This window comes from Ruditapes philippinarum, unplaced genomic scaffold, assembly GCF_026571515.1.
Source record: "Ruditapes philippinarum isolate M1 unplaced genomic scaffold, ASM2657151v2 ctg2657_1_1_1_1, whole genome shotgun sequence".
Taxonomy (NCBI): domain Eukaryota; kingdom Metazoa; phylum Mollusca; class Bivalvia; order Venerida; family Veneridae; genus Ruditapes; species Ruditapes philippinarum.
In genome coordinates this window covers 199,394-224,957 of record NW_026853342.1, presented here as the reverse complement: position 1 = coordinate 224,957, position 25,564 = coordinate 199,394, and the positions used below count along the sequence as shown (strand labels likewise).

General features: G+C 31.4%; 1 protein-coding gene across 1 annotated transcript; it reads right to left on the bottom strand.

Moving 5' to 3' along the window:
- Nucleotides 1-782: 782 nt before the first annotated feature.
- Nucleotides 783-14,684, bottom strand: LOC132736565 (interleukin-6 receptor subunit beta-like). Its single transcript, XM_060723716.1, has 10 exons — nucleotides 14,576-14,684; nucleotides 12,723-13,067; nucleotides 11,905-12,022; nucleotides 10,839-11,026; nucleotides 8,929-9,071; nucleotides 5,375-5,546; nucleotides 4,683-4,777; nucleotides 3,231-3,456; nucleotides 2,934-2,989; nucleotides 783-2,067 (listed from the first exon to the last, which is right to left on the bottom strand). The coding sequence occupies exons 1-10, from the start codon at nucleotides 14,649-14,651 to the stop codon at nucleotides 1,828-1,830; spliced, it is 1,659 nt and encodes a 552-aa protein (XP_060579699.1). The 5' UTR covers nucleotides 14,652-14,684; the 3' UTR covers nucleotides 783-1,827.
- Between the last annotated feature and the right edge of the window lie 10,880 nt (nucleotides 14,685-25,564).

The window sequence follows — 25,564 nt, the reverse complement described above, 5'->3', positions numbered from 1 at the left end:
AGGCCTGAAAGGGTAAGGGGGAAAAATATATACATAAATACATTGATACTTCTATTTAAATAAATAAATAAATACAGGAAATGGAAAAAATAATTATTCTAGCACAAACAGGGTACGTTTTTTGTTTGTTGTTGTTTTCTTTTAATAATGGCACAAAGACGAAAGGAATTGCGATTGGAACATCCTCGGCTATTATTCATAATAACGTTATCCGAAGACTGGCGGAAAGGACCGAATAGTTGCGATTGAGACTATATGCTGTTGTTACTCGTCAAACAACAGATTGTTGTACGGATGAGCAAACATTCGTAAACTTACATTCTTGCGAGGAAAATAAAAAAAGACAATTTAAGGTTCTTAAATGTATTGATAAGGAATTGAGTATTGAAATAATAGGTTATTTACACATAGATTACAAATTTACAATTGAAGACAGGTACATTATAACTAGATTTAAATATATATCTTACAACAACAACAAAGAAACAAAACAACATCTGTCTAAAGTTGATAAAATGATTAATTCAAAAGATAGTGAAGGCATTTTTTTAAAACGACAGAGAACTTGTAAAAAAGCATAGAAGATAAATCAAAAGATATTTGTAAAAGTGCCTTGTATAATCCTTACTTAAAAAAACTATTTCTGATTTAATCGTCTGTGATTGTGATTTTAATACAAAACTTTATATCTATTGCAATGTTAAGTAATTAGATTCTAGCTTTGTTTTACATTTAGTCAGAAATGCATTGATCTGTGAGAAAAAATGACGACCTACTTAAAGATATATAATGCTTAAATTTGATATTTGAAAAAAAAAAAAGATAATTTCTATACAGTCTCTTTTAAAATGTAACCTAAACATTTTTTGAATAAAGAAAAAAATTTTTTTTACGTTTTAAGCTCTACACACATTTCTTGTAATCACCGTATGATTACATAGTGTCATTAATAACGCTGGCAGTTTTTATAAGGATAGACCAACTTAATTTGTCAAGTTATAGGAATGCTGCTTCCTAAACATAGTTTACAAATTCACTTTTTAAAATTAGACATATTCAGAAAGAATAAACTAGATTTCAAAAAAAAATTAAAAAATTCTGCAATAAATGTTTTTTATTTTTTTATTTTTGAGCATAGCCTTTCTGTAATGCTCATTCTAACATCGGCCAATATCTTTGCAAATCGGATATTTCCGGAACTCTTTTAAAAAAAAATCTTGAGCATTAGATTATTTACAATCACTCATTCTTCATCGCTATGTACTAAATTGCGATAATAAATGGTTAAAATTATTGAATATCGGAAATTGTGGAAAATAATGTTCCGGAAATGACCGATTTTTTACGATATTGGCCGATGTTAGAATTTTTTGGCAGGAAAAAAGCACAGTATATCTTTAATTTTATTCATCACTTTTCTACACCAGTAACATTACCATTTACATATTTTGAGTCATTTAACAGTCGACTATTTTGTTCGATATTAGCAAAATAAGACAAAACATCACGTTGAAACAACATGTATCAAAATCAAACAAACAAATAAAATGATAAAGAGAAAAAAAAAACCACACACAAATCACACACGGACGCACGCTCGCACGCTATAAAATAATAATAATAAAGCACATGCAACCAAAAATTTCCTTTTGAATCAAATTTAACAATGAGTAAGATTCCCACATGTATATAACAATAAACTTTCAAATCATGTTTTGCTTATATAGAAAATGTTTCATCAAATTTACATCGGACTGATATTACATTTATTGCAGTACGTTGATTTTCAATAAACAGTCACATCTATCATCTCCATCAAGTTAATAGTTACTGCATTTGGCGTGTTTCGAATCGATTGAGTATTCCCTCAATATCTTTAATTCTGTTACTAATATTTTGTACAGCATACTCTAGTTTGCCGACAACTTTCATTTGTTGTTTTACTTCAGATATTTCTTTTAACAGGTAACCAACCCATGTAGGTATACCGTCATCTTCTTGTCCATTACCGCTTGCTTCCCCATTAATACTTGTACCAGTGACTTCAACAGGCGGAACATTCTGTTCCTATAGAACAAAAAAGCATTATAACATTAAGTGTTTTTTTCTCTGGCGAAGCCGAAGTTTTTGACGTCCATTTTGTTATCATGTGATATCAAATTATTCGTTTTGATTGGTTAAAGACAGACGATGTACAGGTAGAACTGTTCAAATCTTGTTAATTGTAAATATCGCCGTTCAAGAACGGCGATAAAAATTTATTTTCGATCAATGGTCGTAGTGTTAACTTTCGACCAAATGCCATATTCGACAAACTATCGTACTCGGCGAGATGTCTTTCGACGAAATGTCGTGCACCGCCAAAAAACAACTAGGCGTGCATAGGTGAATATACATATGAAGGAAAATATCATTATACCATCAATATGTAAATGATTTTTTATCAGTTTTTATGATGATGATAGAAAAATGAGATAATCTTATTTTATATATAGCATTTAATATATTGGGAATGCCCCTGGAATTGGTGGCAATTGGAGACTTTTATTGTTTAAATATTGAATATAGAGGATGATTGATTATAACCATGTGTAAAACCAAGCATTGAATGTGAAATGATTTCTCTTTTTTAATAAGCAAAACATTAACAAAGTGGTATTTTGTTTTGCAAAAAGCAAAAATGACTAAATCATTATAACTTCACGAATTAAAAAAAAAAGATATACGACCAATCAGTACTTTGGAAACTGAAACAAACATTTTAATGTATTAAAAAAAGCATTTGAGTTATATAGAGTAAAAAAAACTTATTTTGGGATTGAATGGGCCTCAAAATTAAATTGCATTTATAATATAATGATTCCACCGTTGGTTTGTCATGTTATTTTAGGATCCAGATATTAAAGAAAAAAAAAAAAAAGAGAGTCACTTACATTGTTTGGAGTTGCATGTCCAACATTTAGTTCATGGTCAACATCTATGATGGAACCTACAAATGTGAAATGACAAACTTAAACCAAGCATGGGTTCTCATTGTTTTTCATTAAATTGATGTAGAATAAACATTTCGTATTCACATTTATAAAAGTTTAGAAATAGAAGCACTGAAAGTCAACAAATCAGAACGACGTGAAATGACGAATTCTGAGACTTTGTTCTTATGTAAACTGATGTTAAAATGTATTTTTAAACTAACCATCACCAAAATCAAAATAATAAAATGCAAGTACCTGACACAAAGGCTGGTATGGTAACAGCTGAGCCTCGTTTTGATGTACCATTTATATTTCTTGCTTTTATCGTGAACAGATAACTCGTGTTACACAGAATATAAGAACAGCCATACGTCACTCCCGCCGCCCAGTCCTCTTTGATGATATGATTGGCAGGTGGTAATGCCGTGAACTCACCTTGCAGCCCTTTCATTGGTCCGTTCTGATTCTCCGCTTTTATTGGCTGAAAGAATTGGAAAAACAGTCAGCAAACTATGAATTAGAAAACACCGACACGGCCATTTCAACTTCATAAATTCCCGATTTAATCTTCATGAATTCACAATTTTAACTTCGTGAATTCACGTTTTCAACATACGAAATTTATGAATTCACGATTTCAGCTCCATGAATTCCCGATTTTAACTTCACGAAGTCTGGCGAGCATAATATTGTTTTTTTCAACGATTTCAATAAATTAACTTACACGAATTTAATAGTCATACCAAAATAAAGACCGTTTAAAAAGTTTAAACCATTCAGGGCCAAAAAACCGAATATAGGCTGCTTCCCCAACCAAATTCTTGTTTCCCCAGTTTGGTACTCAAAATTCATCAGTCTTTTGGAATTTCTCATAGACTTTACAACAAAATTAAATGACCGTGTTAAATAAAGGTCTTTTACTGCCTTATTATAGTATTTCCCAGTGCTCTTTGATTTTCTATTTTGAAGAACTTAAAAGTTTGTGTTAAAAGTGAGACCCTTTTCCCAAAGTATGCCAAAGTCATGCATATTTTCCCCGAGAAAAAGGCTGAAGCCCCTTCTCCAAAAATCGTGTTTTGGCCATGCATTTTCATTGACGCGCCTACAGTTTAGCGCGTCTTTACACTATGATTGTATAACCCAAAAGACGTCACGCCAAATATATGCACGATCGTGCAATACCATTTTTACGGAATCGCCATATAGTACGGGTATGTGATAAGTAATAGAAAGAGCATCGAAACACGAGGCTATCTGATTTGTACGAGAGGGCGTAGCCATCGAGTATTAATCAGATTGCCGAGTGTTTTGATGTTCCTTCTCTTTTGTATCATAGTCAAACATAAGAACACGTTCCGTTTTGTCACAATATGAAACCCCAGAAGTAAAGTAACCAATCAACTAGCATCTGAGTATGATATTTCTGTCGCTGTCCCTTTCTTTGCCGTCACAATTAGTAAACCCCAGCAAATATGAGCCAATCAATGGGCATGCTCTGGAGTGCGGGTTACTAATACCTGCACTCCAGTTAACGCACTGTGCATGTATATGTATACGATTTAACTCTGACATTTTCAACAGACAGGTCCCCAAACTATGATACAATATAATAGAATGTAACTATAATGTTTCGTTTTTCTTCTACTAATTATATTATCTTAGAAATAAGAATAAAGTAAGACTAGTTCATGATAGTATTTTTGTTACCTTCCAAAACAAACACACCAGTCTTTTTTCTCCTCCATCTTCACATTCTCTTTGGTCCCACCTGTAATCTGTAACATCGGGACTTGCACTTGGAACTACTCATGTCACAATTTAAGATAAGGACAATGAATTATAAGTTTGCTTTGAAATAGTTATAGTACATGAAACGAGTTAGTTACGAGGATATAACACTGGCTGGGGCGATATCAAGGGATGTTTCTGCTAAAAAAAAGGTAATAGGGCCACCCAAGGTAAGTTACTAAGACATTGGTAAGAAATAAAAAGCTAAATAGTAAAAGTCTATTCGCACAAGTGACCTTGACCTTGTGTAACCAAAATCTAGACCATCAAAATGATTTAAAATATGAAATACACGAGTTACTAAGTAAGGACTGTATGAGCAACAGTCCGTGCCCGAATGGTTAAGGCCGTTGACTTCAAACCACCTGCCCCTCACCGCTGTGGGTTCGAATCCCTACAGGGACTTTGGATTCTTTCATATGATGAAATTATCCAGCTAGCTTACGGAACGTCAGTGGCTCTTCTCGAGTGCCCGTTCGTGCCTGAAATAATGCACGGAAGCGCACCTAAGGTCTTCCTCCACATGTAAGGATGGAACGAAGCCATATGACCTACCCTGTGTCTGTGTGACTGAAAACCCAAAAATCAAACAGACAAACAAACAAACTTACTGTCGGAATAAGTCGTGGACGTATGTATAACAGGTTCGCTATAGTACCCCGAGTAAATACCAGTAGGTCTAATGCGAACGCTAAAACTGTATGCTGTGTATGGATGCAGACCACAAAACGTATGTGTGTGTTCAAATTGTTCGCTGTCCATTGTCGTCGTTAGCGTGCTGTTCTGAAATGTGAAATATAAGTAAGCTAAAGGCACATTATGCCTCAAAAATGCTATCATTTGTTTTCCTAAAACCTTTCTTTTTAATTTTGTTATCTTGTTACAGTTTCAAAAAAAAAAAAAAATCTCAAAAATACTCATTTGTCATATAGATGAACTCTTTTCTTCTTCTTTTTCTCTGTTGGCGATTGGTATAATTACAGTGAGTTAATATTTTGTATGGAAGTCAAAATACTACTTTGTTTACATTTTGCTACTTTAACGACACAGTACTGCAAATTCAGCACTTCTTTCTTCAGCTGTTAAACATCTATCGTTCTTTAAATTCATTATTAGAATATTATACGCATGCTTGACATTTCTAAAGCATAGTTAAGATATGAATTTCTGAAGCATAACATATCGTTTGAATTGAGTTATATTTCATAAGACATTGCCATCCCTTTCTGTACCTATCCCACCCAATAAGAATACAACAATTACGTTTTCATCTTTTCTTTCATGTATACTATGTAATTTATCACGTTCCTTTCTCAAGGTTTATGAGTAACACTACTCTCATGAGAAATTACAAGTATTCAGTTAATATGGCTTCTTCAATGTAAAATTGACTATAACGTACAGTTTCATGAACTATTACGTACAGTTACATGAACTATTACGTACAATTACATAAACTATTACGTACAGTTAAGTGGATTATTACGTACAGTTTCATGAAGTATTACGTACAGTTACATGAACTATTACGTACATTTACATAAACTATTACGTACAGTTAAGTGGATTATTACGTACAGTTTCATGGACTATTACGTACAGTTACGTGGATTATTACGTACAGTTACCTGGACTATTATGTACAGTTACGTAGACTATAACGTACAGTTACATGGACTATTACGAACATTTACATGGACTATTACGTACAGTTACATGAACTAAAACGTACAGTTTCATGAACTATTACGTACAGTTACATAAACTTTTACGTACAGTTACATGGACTATAACATACAGTTACATGAACTATTACATACTGTTACATAAACTATTACGTACAGTTACATGGACTATAACGTACAGTTACATTGACTATAACGTACAGTGATATGAACTGTTCCATACAGTTACATAAACTATTACGTACAATTACATAAACTATATCCTACAGTTACATGGATTATTACATACAATTGCGTGGACTATAACGTACAGTTACTGGGACTATTGCGTACAGTTACATGGACATACCGTACAGTTACATGGAATTATTACGAAAATGTAGTTGCATGGACTATTACGTACAGTTACATGGACTATTACGTACAGTTACATTAACTATTACGTACAGTTACATGGAGTATTACGTACATTTACATGGACTATAACATACAGTTGCATGAACTTTAACGTACAGTTACATTGACTATTACGTACAGTAACATGGACTTTAACGTACAGTAACATAGTTGCATGGACTATTACGTACAGTTACATGGACTATTACGTACATTTACATGGACTATAACATACAGTTACATGGACTTTAACGTACAGTTACATTGTTGCATGGACTATTACGTACAGTTACATGGACTATTACGTACAGTTACATAAACTATTACGTACAGATACATGGAGTATTACGTACAGTTACATGGACTATAACGTACAGTTGCATGGACTATTACGTTCAGTTACTTGGACTATTGCGTTCAGTTACATGATCAATTTACATTTACATAGACTATTACGTACAATTACATGGACTAAAACGTACAGTTACATGAACTATTACGTACAGTTACATAAAATTTTTACGTACAGTTATATGGTCTATAACGTACAGTTACATGAACTTTTACAAACAGTTAAATAAACTATTACGTACAGTTACATGGACTATAACGTACAGTTACATGGACTATAACATACAGTAACATAAACTATTACGTACAATTACATGAACTATTACGTACAATTACATGGACTTTAACGTACAGTTACAGAAACTATTACGTACAGTTGTATTTGAGTAATACGTACAGTCGTACAGTTCCATGACCTATTACGTACAGATACATGGACTATTACATACAGTTGCATGGACTATTACGTAAAGTTACTTGGACTATTGCGTACAGTTACATGGACTATACCCCACAGTTTCATGGACTATAACATACAGTTGCATGGACTCTTACGTACAGTTCTTTGAACTTTTGCGTTCAGTTACTTAAAAATGACGTGAAGTTACAAAGACTATTACATACAGTTACATGAACTATTACGTACAGTTACATTGACTATTACGTTCAGTTACATGAACTATTACGTACAGTTACATGGACAATTACGTACAGTAACTTGAACTATTTCGAACAATTACATGGACATACCGTACAGTTACATGGACTTTAACGTACAGTTACATGGTTGCATGGACTATTACGTACAGTTACATGGACTATTACGTACAGTTACATAAACTATTACGTACAGTTACATGGAGTATTTCGTACAGTTACATGGACTATAACATACAGTTGCATGGTCTATTACGTACACTTACTTGGACTTTCGGTTCACTTACATGAACAATTACGTGCAGTTACATAGACTATAACGTACAGTTACATGGACTATTACGTACAATTACATGGACTATTACGTACAATTACATAGACTATTACGTACAGTTACATGGACTATAACGTACAGTTTCATGAAGAATTACGTACAGTTACATGGACTATTACGTACAATTACATGGACTATTACGTACAATTACATAGACTATTACGTACAGTTACACGGACTATAACGTACAGTAACCTGGACAATTATGTACAGTTATATGGACTATTACGTACAGTATTATTGACTATTGCGTACATGTCCATTGACTATTATGCACAGTTAAATTAGCTATTGCGTTCAGTAACATGGACTATTAAGTACAGTAACATGGACAATTACGTACACTTAGATGGACTAAAACGTACAGTTGCATGCACTTTTACGTACAAGTGCATGAACTTTAACGAACAGTTACATGGACAATAACGTTCAGTTACATGGACTATTACATACAGTTACATGGACTATTACATACAGATACATGGACTATATTACGTATAGTAACTTGGACTTTTACATACAATTACATGAACTATTACATACAGTTACATGACTATTACGTACATTTACATAAATTATTACGCGCAGTTACATGGACAATAACGTACAATTACATGGACTATTACATTCAATTACATGAACTATTACGTACAGTTACATGGACTATAACGTACAGTTACATTGACTATTACTTACAGTTAAATGGACTAAAACGTACAAATTCATGGACTAAATTACGTACAGTTACAGCAACTCCACGACTCGACACTGTAATTAAATGTTCTTTCGGATAAAACGGTCCAGAATTTGCGGCCTTCCATAGCAACGTGATACAAGTACTGCTTATAACGTTAGATCTGATACTGGAAACAGGATCCGGCTTTACTGAAATATACATGAGCCGTGTCACGACAAAACCAACATAATTGGTTTGTGACCAGCATGCATCCGCGCAGTCTGATCAGGATCCATGCTGTTCGCTATCCGTTTCTCTACTTGTAATAGAGTTGGTAAGCGAACAGCATGGATCCTGGTCAGACTGCGCGGATGCGCAGACTTGTCTGGATCTATGCTGGTAGCAAACGCACTATGTTGGTTTTGTCGTGACGCGGCTCAAATATCGATGTGAAAATTAATTTTAATATGAAACGGATATCAAAACACAGATAATAAAACTATTTGTAGAAATCGACGTGTACATTTAAGGATATATTTAATCTTTTATACTTTTATCATTGCTGAAGTACCTGATGACTCTTCTTCATATTTTTGATGTGTGAGGACGAAAGATGTTCGATTTCCATGTAATCAATATTATTTACATGTATCATTTGAATCAGCCCGATACATTATGTATTATCATAACTATTTGTAGAAGTCAAAATATAAACTCTAGGATGTATGTTATATAAATAGTTTTCTAAGAATCAGACGACAAGTGAAATATTTATTGTAGTCATCCCGCCAAAGAAATTCTAACATCGGCCAATATCGTAGAAAATCGGTTATTTCCGGAATGTAATTTTTTTCAAAATCCGGGGAATGAGATTAATAATTACAATCACTCTTCCTTTATCGCTATGTTCTATATATTTATTATAAAAGGTCAAAACTTATTGAATACCGAATATTGTGAAAAATAACGGAAATGACCGATGTTTTACGATATTTGCCGATGTTAGATTTTTTTTTTTGGCGGGAAAGCATTACTGTATGTAAAAGGCCAATAAGCCTCCAAAATGCTAATATTTTGATTTGGCAAACTCTTTATAGATTTAGTGTCCAGATTCAGTGGCCCAAAGAAATAGTCATTGACTAAATAGCTGAACCTTATTTAGATTCTTTTGTAGTATTTAAAGTAAATAAAGTTAAAAGGTATTTATTATTTTGTATGGAAGTCAAAATATTCCTTCGGTTACATTTTGCATATTTGTAACAAATCACTTGTAATTGCGCGCTTTTTGTTCCGATGATAAGCACAGATGATAAGCATCACAGATTTTTCTAGCACCAGTGTAAAAAGTAAAAAATACTTAAGAAATAACATCGGCCTGAGAAGTGTATATCGGCTATTTAACACCGGTTTGGAGTTTTGATGCGTAGGAATTGACCACGTAGGCCGTAGGCCTGAGTGTTTAATTTTGTCGCATCAAAACGACAATACCTTTTTGTCAAAATATTTATTAACTGATATATGGATCTTATATGACGATTGTGGCGTTAGTGTATGTGAGATACTATTTCGGTATTGTATGAAAAGAAAACATTATACGAACTGAAAATATAAATAAAAATGTTTTTTATTGTTGCTTTAAAATGCTTTGTAAACTATGTAATCGAGGATGAAAACATAACAGCGCATATACAAGTAGTCCTTAACCGGTGCTTATTGGCAGTTTAACACCAGTTTTTTCCTTCTTTGTCTATAGGGACAAAATCACGTGAGTGTTAGAATGTTCGATATACAAAAATAATGCATTTTTCATAACTATACAGTATCACAATGCAATACACCCACTTCTGTACAACCTGCTAACATAAGTATATTTCTCAAAAGCCCCTGGATAAATTAATATATGTTTTCTATGGATGGAATATGGAACACATGGGTAACATACATGCGTAGGTACAACACATATAATGTAAACAAACCTATTTTTGACGTATCTATATGAAACTCGGAAGTGACGTCAATTTTACACCGCTGTTTCAACGTCAGTCTAATGGTGATGTTAGAATTTTTGAAATATCCAGCCCTTGTTTCATTCCATGTGCAGGACCCATCTTTGGTGTTTAAGTATTTACATTCGGTCCAAGATGTACTGTAGTATGGGATCCTCCTGAAATAAAAACAAACTCTTTTTAATGAACTATTCTCCTTGGGTGCGTTTCATAAAGAATCGTAAGTCTCAAACATAAGACTAAACTTAGGAGCGTTTCAAGAAACTGTCCTAACTCTTGTACTTAGGAATAGTCCTAACTTTACTCTTAAGACAAAATCTTTATAAAATCACTCGTGCCTTATCCTGCAAAAAGTAATCGCCATGAATAAAAGTGAAGAATGACTGTCACAGATGATAAAGCAGACACTGGTTAAATATAAAAATGGTGTATAATTGACATTTATAAATTAATATAATTATCTATTAACTTACTTCATATCATTAATGTTATAATGTAAGGGGGCTAATAATTTTTTTTGAGTTCCTTTTAAAATTATTCATGAAAGGCACGTCATCCCTCCGAAATGAAAAAAATCACTGCTGTAGAAAGGTCAAACATTAGTTTTATAATGTCGCACATTATGCCTCAGAAACAAACAAATAATTTCTTCTTTAGAAAAAGCAAACATTAATTTTATAATGTTTAATATTATAATAAATTTGGAGAATGCTAGATGCTTGATACCTGAATAAAAAAGCGCTTAATGTACAATAATTTGTTATAAAATCAGCAAAATGTAAACAAAACAGTATTTTGACTTCCATACAAAACACTAAATTACTATTATACATGAACTTATTACGTACGGAATTATTTTAATTCGATTGCGTAGGAAGTTATAAGCTTATTTAAAAACTCGAATCCGTTCCTGGAAACAACCAGTACTTAGCAATGAGTGTAAAGTTTCTAGCTCAAGGGGTTTGAATCCACGCGAAATCCTTTAATTACTAATCCGACATGGTAACCATTGGGCCATGCAGCTAAAAATATTTACCACAAAAAGATGACTTCCGGCATGTAATTGCCGTAATCTGTCCCGTACTTCCAGGAGCAAATCATCGTCTTGTAATTATTCACGATACAGGCAAAATCTTTCACCTCTTCGGGCATTGCTGAAAAAAATGAATTAATTTTGTAATTATTTTGTATTTTTGTACCCTTATAAGACCAAGCAAATGTGGTTTAAAATGTTCTTTTATCTTTTTGTTGTTAGTGTTACTTTTCCTTTATTTTTTTCTTTTGAATTTTCTTTTCTCAAATTTATGTGTTTTCATATAGAATAAGTTTGTTGACAATCTATTAGCCGCAACAATAAGCGAATTATATATGTAAGGAAAAGGGACGCATTTTCGCAATCCTTTAAGTAATCTTTTGACTTCTTTTTCTTTTTCTTTTATTGCATTTATCGTTCAAAGTGATGTTCTATAAAGGTAGCAAATTTAGTGTATTCGTAATCAAAATTCTACAAAAACCTACTCAGTAACTTTTTGTTATTCTTCATAGGTGGACATACTTTTTGAAAAAAAAAAAAAGTACGAATAGTTCTTTTGGAAGTTTTTACTTTATCAGGCGTAGCTTAAATGACGTGTTTTTGTTGTTGGCATATCTTCAAATCAGGGATAACGTATTGTTTCCTACACGTATTGCGCCTATGGTTGACAATGTAGTTGATAACATATACAAAAATGTATCATAACTTACGGTTGACACGAACTTACGGTAAACTCGAACTTGATAAACTCGAACTTGGAAAATACGAATTTACGGTAAACTCGAACTTGGTAAACTCGAACTTGGAAAATACGAACTTACGGTAAACACGAACTGAAGTGGTGGTTCCAAGCTGTAATGTTTCATTAATATCGCCGATTTCTTGCCAGTAAAAGCTTTTAACATACATGAAGTAGGGCTTGTTGACATCCGAAAGAGGCGGGATAGAGGTCACCGTATATTGAGCCATCGTCTCGTTTATATGTGTGACTCTATTCTGATCTACAGTAACAAATTTTCCATTTGTTTCTCTAGTTTTAAAGGTAAAGCCAATGGAAAAGTTCGATACTGGGTCGTCGTTCAGTACACATGTGAAAGTAACATTCTGTGTTGTACACACGAGCGGATCGGCCGGTAACAATTCACCGTTGAACCTCTTCTGTACATCTGTTCGTCAGAAAGGAAGAAATAAATAATTAGAATACATATAATTCTCCGATAGCTTTAAAGCAGCACGCCTCCAGATTCGTGCTTATTTACATAAAAAAAATGAAAATAAATAATAAAGTAAAGTATTGTGACGTGAACAAATAAATTATTTTTACATTGCGAACAGCACTTACAATCTATGTAAATTATGAGGTCGAAATATACAAAATATAGCCCTTAATGAGTTAGTAACGCAGTAGAAATATGGTGAAAAATACTGCAAAATCGATTATAAATCGCACATAACATAAACATTTTTACTTTTATTTTCAATCTTTTTACTTTCCTTAAAATCTCAGTTCTTTTTTTTCAAGTCTGATTTTCGTGAAATATTTTAGTTCAACCGGAGGCATGCAGCTTTAAACATAATGTATGTTTGCCCGGGAAAGTGAGATCTTAAATACATGTATAGCAAATCTTCATTGTTAATTAAAAGTGATATAAGAAATGTCCATTTAAGTGTTAATGATCACCGAACATGTAAAATTAAAAATAACCTGACATTTTGCAGTCATGATATTCAACTTTATATTTTACTATGAAAAATATAACCAATAATTCATATGACTGAAGAAAATATTTATAAATAACGTTTAGAATGTACCGGTAACTTTCAATTCTTAAAAAAAGTGGGGCAGTCTTTATATTATTTATGCCCTTTTATATTATATCACAAACATAGTAAATGGTTTTTATTTCTAATTGGTCAATTACTAATACAATAATCCATCTTTTGAAATTAATTCAGCTCAACTTGACAGAGAAAAAGATCACAATGCCATTTTAGGCCATTGTTTTCACTATATACGAGTAAAAAATTTCCGACTGTTTTTTTTTAAGTTCAGTCGAATTTGGCAACGTATATCAGAAGTACTTAAAATAAAATTGATAACAATTTATTGTGTTATTATATTTATATTTATATGAAACGTTTTTTTTTTATTTATTTACAATACATACTTTTTGTCAAGCTAGTTAGACTGGAGTTATCTAATCATATTCACATGAATGACGTCCCTTGTTTCATATCCTTAAATGTCACCTATACATTTTGAATACAGTTATTCACTGAATTATACTTAATATGTATGCAAGTTGATTTTTTGTGATGTTTACCAATATGATGTACGAGAGATCAAGGAGAGCATTTTTTATGCATCATGGAGAAAAATAAGCTGCTGCTGCCAAAATGAATGATCATATCTTTCGAGCGAGCTTGGGTGACATGTTGAGATAAACCAATAAATGTGACATATATGTGACAAATAGTGTGACATGCAAAGAAGTCAATAAATGTGACATATATAGGCATCAAGTTGTAGAAATTACATCATCTTACTTAATATTTTGTGCAAAGTGGACTTCTAAAATTACTTTACATTAAAGTTTTGAACAAAAATTTATTACTTGAACTCGCAAACAAAGAACTATAAAGATATTGTATTAATCTGGTGTGAGGTACTTACTGGTAAAGAAAGCTCCTCCATATGTTATATAGCAGGCCAACAACAACAACAACAACATTCTTGCGATACGTCCCATTTCACGCAACTTGTCGTAATTTGTATCAAATATAGCTAAGTTTAGTTTAAACATAGTTTATTTATTGTATCAAATACATGCAAGATATTACACAAATGATGAGTGTATAGCAAAAAGCAAATGGTTTGGGCAACAAGTTCTAGAAACATTAGATTAAGTCCCCTCCTAGTCAAATATAGCTTAGCACAATATACAAAATTCTGTCCAAATATTACATATAAATGTTGTATAAACTGGTATCATATTACACATAAATGTTGTATAAACTGGTATCATATTACACATAAAAGTGGCATATTACACATAAAAGTGATATAAACTGGTATCATATAACACATTAAAGTGGTATAAACTGGTATCATATTACACATACAAGTGGTATAAACTGATATCATATTACACATAAAAGTGGTATAAACTGGTATCATATTACACATACAAGTGGCATAAACTGGTATCATATTACGCATAAAAGTGGTATAAACTGGTATCATATTACACATAAAAGTGGTATAAACTGGTATCATATTACACATAAAATTGGTTTAAACTGGTATCATATTACACATAAAAGTGGTATACACTGGTATCATATTACACATAAAAGTGGTATACACTGGTATCATATTACACATAAAAGTGGTATAAACTGGTATCATATTACACATAAAAGTGGTATAAACTGGTATCATATTACACATAAAAGTGGTTAAAACTGGTATCATATTACACATAAAAGTGGTATAAACTGGTATCATATTACACATAAAAGTGGTATAAACTGGTAATATATTTCGCATTAAAGTGGTATAAACTGGTATTATATTACACACAAAGGTGGTATGAACTGGTATCACATAACACATAAAAGAGGTATAAACTGGTATCATGTTACACATACAAGTGGTATAAAGTGATATCATATTACACATAAAAGTGGTATAAACTGGTATCATGTTACACATAAAAGTGGTATAAACTGGTATCATATTACACATAAAAGTGGTATAAACTGGTATCATATTACGCATAAAAGTGGTATACACTTGTATCATATTACACATACAAGTGGCATAAACTGGTATCATATTACGCATAAAAGTGGTATAAACTGGTATCATATTACGCATAAAAGTGGTATAAACTGGTATCATATTACACATAAAAGTGGTATAAACTGGTATCATATTACACATACAAGTGGTATAAAGTGATATCATATTACACATAAAAGTGGTATAAACTGGTATCATGTTACACATAAAAGTGGTATAAACTTGTATCATGTTACACATAAAAGTGGTATAAACTGGTATCATATTACACATAAAGGTGGTATAAACTGGTATCATATTACGCATACAAGTGGTATGAACTGGTATCATATTACACATAAAATTAATATAAACTGGTATCATATCACACATAAAAGTGGTATACACTGGTATCATATTGCACATAAAAGTGGTATACACTGGTATCATATTACACATAAAAGTGGTATACACTGGTATCATATTGCACATAAAAGTGGTATAAACTGGTATCATATTGCACATAAAAGTGGTTTAAACTGGTATCATATTGCACATAAAAGTGGTATAAACTGGTATCATATTGCACATAAAGGTGGTATAAACTGGTATCATATTGCACATTAAAGTGGTATAAACTGGTATCATATTGCACATAAAAGTGGTATAAACTGGTATCATATTGCACATAAAAGTGGTATAAACTGGTATCATATTGCACATAAAAGTGGTATAAACTGGTATCAATATTACACATAAAAGTGGTATAAACTGGTATCATATTGCACATAAAGGTGGTATAAACTGATATCATATTATAAATAAAAGTGGTATAAACTGATATCATATTACACATAAAAGTGCGATAAACTGGTATCATTTTGCTTGACTTAGATCTTGAAACTTTCACGTGTCAGTCATTTTCATTCAACTTATTCCTTAATGTCCGTTCACGCCGCTATTCATGTACAAGCATTTTTACTTTACAGAACTGTCTGACTATAGTTTAAATAAAGCTGAAGATGAATAAAGATGTAGGAAATGCATGTTTGTATATTTCTTTAAGAGCGAATTTTAATTAACATAATCCAGTCTTAACTGTTAAACCCTACGGAAATAAATAAATAAATAAATAAATAAATAAATAAATAAATAAATAAATAAATAAATAAATAAATATAAAATAAATAAATAAATAAATAAATAAATAAATAAATAAATAAATAAATAAATAAATAATCTACTTACATAAAGACACAATTTTAAAAACTATGTGTTGATGAAACTCAAACAAAATATTTTAACTTTGTTACTTTACTTATTCACGTCCTTAAAAACAAATGCTTTCAATCATAAACAAAACTTATTCATATTGAATTATTGAAATGAAATTCCATGAACTAACGATAAAATACTTATAACCAATTTAAGTGTACTAATAAAGAACGGAAATATGCTTGAACGATATGAAAGTATTTATGTTCCGTTCACTTCCCATTGATAACAAATATCAATTTTAGCTCATTAAAGCCATATCAATCCCGCCCACATCCAAAAACGATTTAATTTCTTAAAAGGTTTCAATTTTAAAGGCATGTCGAGAGCAACAAAACGATTTAATTTCTCAAAATGTTTAAATTGAAAGGCATAGCTTTATCAAGCCCATAAAACGATTGAATTTCTCCAAATGTTAAAATTTAAAAGGCATATCAAAACCAAAAGCTATTTAATTTCTAAACAGGTTTAAGCTTTTAAAGCATATCAAACCGCAAAAAAATATTAAATTTCTTAAAAGGTTGAAATTTAAAAGGCATATCAAACGCCCAAAATTTTTTAAGGTTTAAATTTGAAAAGGCATTTCAAGGCAAAAAACTATTTTATTTCTCAAAATATTTAAATATAAAAGGCATGCCACGAACAACAAACTTTTTACTTTCCCAAAAGGATTAAATATAAAGACATATCAAGCTCAAAACTTTCTCAAAATCTCAAAAACTTTAAATTATAAAGGCATATCGAGGCAACAAAATATTTGATTTATCAAAAAGTTTAAGTCTTAAAGACACATCAAGGCAAAAACTATTTAATTTCTCAAAATGCTTAATTTTTAAAGGCATATCAAGACAAAAGTATTTTAATTTCTCAAAAAAATTAAATTTCATCCCTGTCGCTCTTTAATAATTTTCGAAACGTTACTCATTGTTTATATAGTAAATCATATTTTCTTTTTTTAATGGCCAAGAATAAAGTAAAAATGATTTAATATTTTGTATTTAAGGCCACATTATGCCTCAGATCCCATACATTTTTACATTAAGAAATGACAAAGGGGAATTTAATTACGTTTATATAATTGGTTTAGAGCAAGTTAGATGCTTGCTACCTGAAGAAATTAGCGCGAAATGTGAAACAATTTGTCAAAAATTTCAAAATGTAAACAAAGTAGTAGTTTGACTTCTATACAAAATACTCAATTACTTAAACTGTATTCAATGCCAAAAAATAACAGAAGCTAAACATAGCTCAGGTAATTAAGCCAATCATTAACTGTTAGGAAACTATAAAATACACAAAAAATAAGAAGCTTTTTTAAAAAAAAAAGAAAAATTTTTGAGGGAAAGGGTTTAAGGGGCAAAATTCACTTTGCTACATGATGATTTTATATGATATTAATCTAAAGAAAATTTTAACTTGATTAAAACATTTTTTTTTTACTTTTTATTAAAATTAAAAAAAAATAAAGTTTGCAAATTGTTCAAAGGATTTTTCTCCCCAGGGTTAAAAGTTATTTTTTGAAAAAAAAATTAAAATAAATTCTTAAAAAAATTTCTTTTAAAATTTTTATTTGCATCGAGACTTTTAAAAAAAAATTAATCGCCCTTTTTTTTTTTAACAAGAAAGTGCTGAAAAGATAACATACCCGGATATAAAAGTTATTTTCCCTTTTCAATGTGATAACGTACCCGGATATTAAAGTTATTGGTACTATTGTATTTGATAACGTTCCCGGATATAAAAGTTATTGGTACTATTGTATTTGATAACGTACCCAAATATAAAAGTTATTAATACTTTGTATGTGATAACGTTCCCGGATATAAAAGTTTTTGGTACTATTGTATTTGATAACATACCCAAATATAAAAGTTATTGATACTATTGTATTTGATAACGTACCCGGATATAAAAGTTATTGGTACTGTTGTATTTGATAACATACCCGGATATAAAAGTTATTGATACTATAGTATGTGATAACGTACCCGGATATAAAAGTTATTGATACTATAGTATGTGATAACGTACCCGGATATAAAAGTTATTGAAACTATAGTATGTGATAACATACCCGGATATAAAAGTTATTGATACTATAGTATGTGATAACGTACCCGGATATAAAAGTTATTGATACTATAGTATGTGATAACATACCCGGATATAAAAGTTATTGATACTATAGTATGTGATAACGTTCCCGGATATAAAAGTTATTGATACTATATTATCACATAAACCGCGGCGCAGGAGTGTAATAAAGCCATGTAATAAAAACGATATTACACTAGTGTAATAACACTTTGACGTGACGTCATTTGCGCTATATAGAAACATAGCGTTAAAGCGCGCTAATGTTAGCGTTACACTGTAGGCGCGTCATTGAAAAATTACTCATTTTAACAGTTTACTGTTCTTATTTTATATATGTGATAAATAGAATATTATATTCGTGTAGTTTCAATACTAAATTCATTGAACTCGTTGAATAAAACAATATTATGCTCGCCAGAGGCTCGCATAATATGATTTTATTCAACTCGTTCAATAAATTTAGTATGAAACTACACTCATTCAATATCCTCTATGTATGTGATAACGTATCCGGATATAAAAGTTATTGATACTATTGTATGTGATAACATACTCAAATATAAAAGTTATTGATACTATTGTATTTGATAACGTTCCCGGATATAAAAGTTATTGATACTATTGTATGTGATAACGTACCCGGATATAAAAGTTATTGATACTATTGTATGTGATAACGTACCCGGATATAAAAGTTATTGATACTATTGTATGTGATAACATACCCGGATATAAAAGTTATTGATACTATTGTATGTGATAACGTACCCGGATATAAAAGTTATTGGTACTATTGTATTTGATAACATACCCAAATATAAAAGTTATTGATACTATTGTATTTGATAACGTACCCGGATATAAAAGTTATTGGTACTATTGTATTTGGCAACGTACCAGGATATAAAAGTTAATGAAACTATTGTATTTGATAACGTATCCGGATATAAAAGTTATTGATACTATTGTATTTGATAACGTACCCGGATATAAAAGTTATTGATACTATTGTATTTGATAACGTACCCGGATATAAAAGTTATTGGTACTATTGTATTTGGTAACGTACTCGGATTTTACACGCAATTAATCCCCCGCGGTACGTACACGTCGTTTGGAACACACAGGGCATCGGCAGATGATTGAAGAACCAATGCTTCATGTAAGACGGCAAATTCGCATGTTTTCTACAGCTCGGGGTAACGTATAAGGCGGAACGACTAAGCTTGCATGAAGTTAACAGCCGGTGTCCTGAATAAAGCCGAGGGGAGTGGCCCTTCAAAGTAGGCAGAGTCGACGAGTATGGGGTAATAGGGTGAGTGGGCCCTAGTACGAATGACGGCTTGGCAACAACAGCCATTTTTAGGGCTACCTACTTCATTATTGTCTCAGGTGACTGTACATTTTGGTTCTAATTGACCACCGTATTATGACCTACTTTTGGCTCAATATTCATCTTTGGCTATTACTCCGTGAAAATTGCATGGGGTAAATTATCATCAATTTGTGCTTCAAAATTAACTCTGTAAGGTCATGACTGGTGACATGTCCGGGGTCCATACTCGACTGCGAAATCTGCTTTTTGTGCCTGAACGGGTAGATAGACCCTCAATAAACATAGAGGAAATATGCTAGATTTAGTTTTGAAATAGTTCATTATCTGTTCAGAATCCCAAAAATATATAAAAAGTGCAGTTTGAGCCGAAAATACATACGTACGAAAATAGCTAAAATTGCCTTGAAAAGCGAAAATAAGATCGGGTCTACGAAAATAAGATTTAATATTTCATTACAAAACATTTCATTCTTTATTATTTCATTCTTACAAATCATTTAATAACAACAAAATACGATTTTAATACAATTATATAAAAAATAAATCTTATTTTCGTAGACTCGATTACACGGCAATTTGAGGTATTTTCGTACGATATGGTATATATTTACGACTCAAACTTCACTTTTTAAAATATATCTGAAAATTATCATTTCATTCATGCAAATCATTTATTAACAACCAAAAACATTTGTAATACATTATATCAAAAATAAATCTTATTTTCGTAGACCCGATCTTTTTTCGTTTTTCACGGCAATTTGAGCTAAATATTGTCATACGATGGTATTTTCAGCTCAAATTTCACTTTTTAAAATATTTTTGTTTGTTCTGAAATTCAAATGTACTGTTAAATCATTCAAAGAATGCATAAATATAAAACTAACATAATTATTTAAACAGATAAATGCACTATTTCAAAAATGAATCTTATTTTCGTAGCCGCGATCTTATTTTCGCAAAAATAACTTATTTTCGGTATCCATCTATACCCAGAAATAAGATATCGTTGACTTCCTAATTATTACTGGTCTTGGCCTAGTATCCAGAAATTTAGAATTATTATGACATCTAGCCAAAAAAGTATTATGAATAAAGTACTTATACCTAGCTACATGTAAACGAGTAATAAAAAATCTGATTGTTTAAATACATAAATTATAACTATCTATTTACACTTTTCTCAACAAGAATATTGTTTTCTTTTGGTCATTCTCATTGCTCCCAAATGTATTTCATGTTGTTGATTGTTTGTTTTCTTGTCATATTACATGCATATTTTATGATATGTATAGCAATTAATATATTGTATGTTTGTGCTGAATAAACTCTTGGATCTTGAAAATCGTGAATATTATATGTGTTTTCCTATACCTTAGTCTTGTTAAAGCAAGTGACTCCCGGGGCAGGGCAAATTTTGAACTGAGGGTCATAATCCATATAACTTTTGTAGAAATCTACAAATTGATGCTACATTCCAAATATCTAAGCTCTTGGCATTGCAGTTTCACACATGTGTTTTCCTATAATCAAGTGACCCCGGGGCGGGTCAATTCTTACCCCGGGGCATGATCAATATCGATTTTGCAGACGTTCAAGGCTACATATTAAATACCTTAGCTCTTAGACCAATTCATTTTGAATGTCCTTTTTGTTTTCTATTCAAATGTAAAAATAATAACATTGATTAAAGTATAGTTATCAAATACTAGTAAGAAATATGTTAAGTGCATTTAAGTATACTGCTGTATGCACTTTTACAAGTTAAAGATCCTGTATGTTGTAATCAACGTTGTAACCTCACTTAAGTGACATTTTATATATGTATATAATTATGCATCAAAAACAATTTTGAAACATCGAAGAATAATTATGTGAAATATGTACTGCAAATATTTGGTCTGCATTATATGTAACAAAATACTTAAAAATCTTTTCATTTTCGACTAGGCGACCACATACGTGCATCGAGGACATGGTGTAAGGAAAGTGACCATGCGACCACATACACGCATTACAGGATTCCCGTTCTCTTGCGAGAAAGGGACAAAGAGTTGTCCGCCTTTTTATTAAATGGCAGACTTGAACAATGCCATTGCCTTAATGTTATTGATAAGGAGGCTAATTTTAACACACATGTCTTGAATTGGTTTATATACAACAATGGTAACGCAAACCAAGCGGGGAATCAATTCTCGTCCTTTTGAGTTCGACATGAAAGTTTAAAAATAACAGATATAATTTCTAGGAAAATATTGAGTTTTCAGTTTTTTTTTTATACTTTTCAATCTATGTATATTATAGAATTATTACATTTTTGCTAAACATGAACGTATCAAAAACGTTTTATATGCATTATATATCGGGAGATATATTTCACACTTTGTTGCGAATATTAACCTGGGGGCATTTTTGCCAAAGTTTGTATTTAATTTCTATATACTATGGTGGCAGATTTCTGCGGAGATACGATACAATTTAGGTGAAAATAACGACATCTTAATAGGCGAAGACACTAGATCTGCTTATGTCTTCGCCTTCGACGAATTGGCAGAAACAAACCAACTAACCAACCAACAAACAAACAAACAAGTATAACATTATTTATTGCATTTTATTTGCATATCAAAACACACACATTAAATTCATGATACATTCTAGAAGTGAGTGATGAATGTAAAAATACGGGTTAAGCATGCTGGAAAGATAAAAACGAGTTAAATTATCGATGTTAATTTTCACATTTAATAGCATAATGAAATATCATTCCTCAAAGTCTCTGTAATATTCCGTGCGTGTGCTTGTGTGCGCGTGCGTGTGTGCTATAATTAAACATTGTATTTATCACAAAACTACTGAAGCACAAGCGATGAGAAATTTTAATATCAAGCATTGCTTTACATATTCCAATGTGTTTATGTAATCATGGCTTGTGCTCTGAGTTTTTCTGGAATTTAATTGAATTGAATTTAAATAAGAATTAGGTAAGCTTCGTGAAAATACTGAAATTCGTGAAAAGAAACTTTTTTAAATAATTAGTAAATGGATACTTGTTGCAGATCTGCAGTATCTGATTTATGAAAAACTCACCGGACAAAGTGAAACGCACTACTTATATGGGCTATTTTCATAAAAAAACAACTATTTCTTGAAATCCTCAAACATTTTACAGACATTTTAATATATACATATTTTACGCCTGAACAATTATTAAAAAAAATGTCCTTAAGTACCAGTAGCTTAAACAAACTACCTTTAAGAATTTCCTTATGTACCAGTCGCTTAAACAAACTAACTAAAAGAATGTCCTTAAGTACCAGAAGCTTAAACAAACTAACTAAAAGAATGTCCTTAGGTACCAGTAGCTGAAACAAACTAACTAAAAGAATGTCCTTAGGTACCAGGCGCTTAAACAAACTACCTAAAAGACTAAAAGAATGTCTTTAAGTTCCAGTTGATAAAACAAACGACCTAAAAGAATGTCCTCAAGTACCAGACGCTTAAGCAAACTACCTATAAGAATGTCATTTAGTACCAGACGCTAAAACAAAATACATAAAGGACTGTCTTTAGTACCAGTCGCTTAATCAAACTATATATAAAAGAATGCCTATAAGTACCAGACGCTTTACAAAGTATCTAAAAGAATTTCCTTAGGTACCAGACGCTTTAACAAACTATCTTAAAGAATGTCATTAAGTACCACTCGCTTAAGCAAACTACCTAGCAGAATGTTCTTAAGTACCAGACGCTTGAAATAACTTTCTACAAGAATGTCATGAAGTACCAGTCGCTGAAGCAAGCTTTCTAAAAGAATGTCAATTAGTACCAGTCGCTTAAATATACTACAGAAATAATGTCCTTAAACAGAAAAACAGGAAATTTCATATATTACAGAAAGGCAATACAATGCATTTGAAAAACAAATCCGTACTGAAATGAATATTTATCATATTTTGAGTGTCCTTACTAAACCTAAGTTAGGTGATTAAATACTTTTAAAGCAGAATACACTTACATATCATTTATACTTTAAGTCATTAAAACCCGAGATATAGAATCTAACAGTATAATGTCAATAATACTTTTGTACGGTCGGTAATATTATTAATATTAAACAATCGTTTAAATGCGTATGTAAGTCATATGTGCACATGTGTTTTTTTAGATTCAAGACAAGATGAAATTTGCAAAGAATGCCACCTTGTAAATATAATTATTTGTAGCATTTTATAGTAAAACCGTCAAAATACACTTTCAGAAAACGAAAATGACTAAATCTTTTCCACCTCCATCCGCATTATTGTAATCACTGTCACCGCAACAGCATTTTAATGGTGTTGTTGTTGTTGTTATACGAAAAAAAAAGACAAGAATCAAAAACAGCAACAGCAACAAAAAAGAAAACAAAAAACAACTGAATATTGAAAAAAAATAAAATAAAATAAGACATAATTATAAAAAAACCGAACGAACGAACGAACGAACAAACAAACGAACGACCAAATAAACAAACGAACGAACAAACAAACAAACCAAAAAAACCCACAAAGAACAACAACAACAACAAACAAACAAAAACGAACGACCAAATAAACGAACGAACAAACAAACAAACCAAAAAAACCCACAAAGAACAACAACAACAACAACAAACAAACAAAAACGAACGACCAAATAAACGAACGAACGAACAAACAAACAAACCAAATAAACCCACAAAGAACAACAACAACAACAAACAAACAAACAAACAAACATTAAGCACAATCTCTAATCATTGTGACGTAGTTAATATCTGTAAGATAATAACCTGTCGATATTTGCGTGTAGGCTTTAGACGACAATGTGCATTCATTTGTTTCGAAGTTTATCTCTGCCATTAAACAAACAAAACTGTCCTCTTTCACACACGCAGCCTTGCATTCATTGATGACGTCATTTGACGTCATTATTAAAGTGACGTCGTTGTGTTTATCGACATGGAAATCAAGGATGGTCTGGAAGGTGTTTCCGTACATTCCTGTACATACTGAAATTATAGTTATCGTTATATTAATAGTAGTTTTAAGAAATTGTTGTTTTTTTTTGCTTAAAAAAACAAACAAAAACAACAACAACAAAACACAACAACGACAAAATATATAAAAAAAAATTAATCCTACAATATG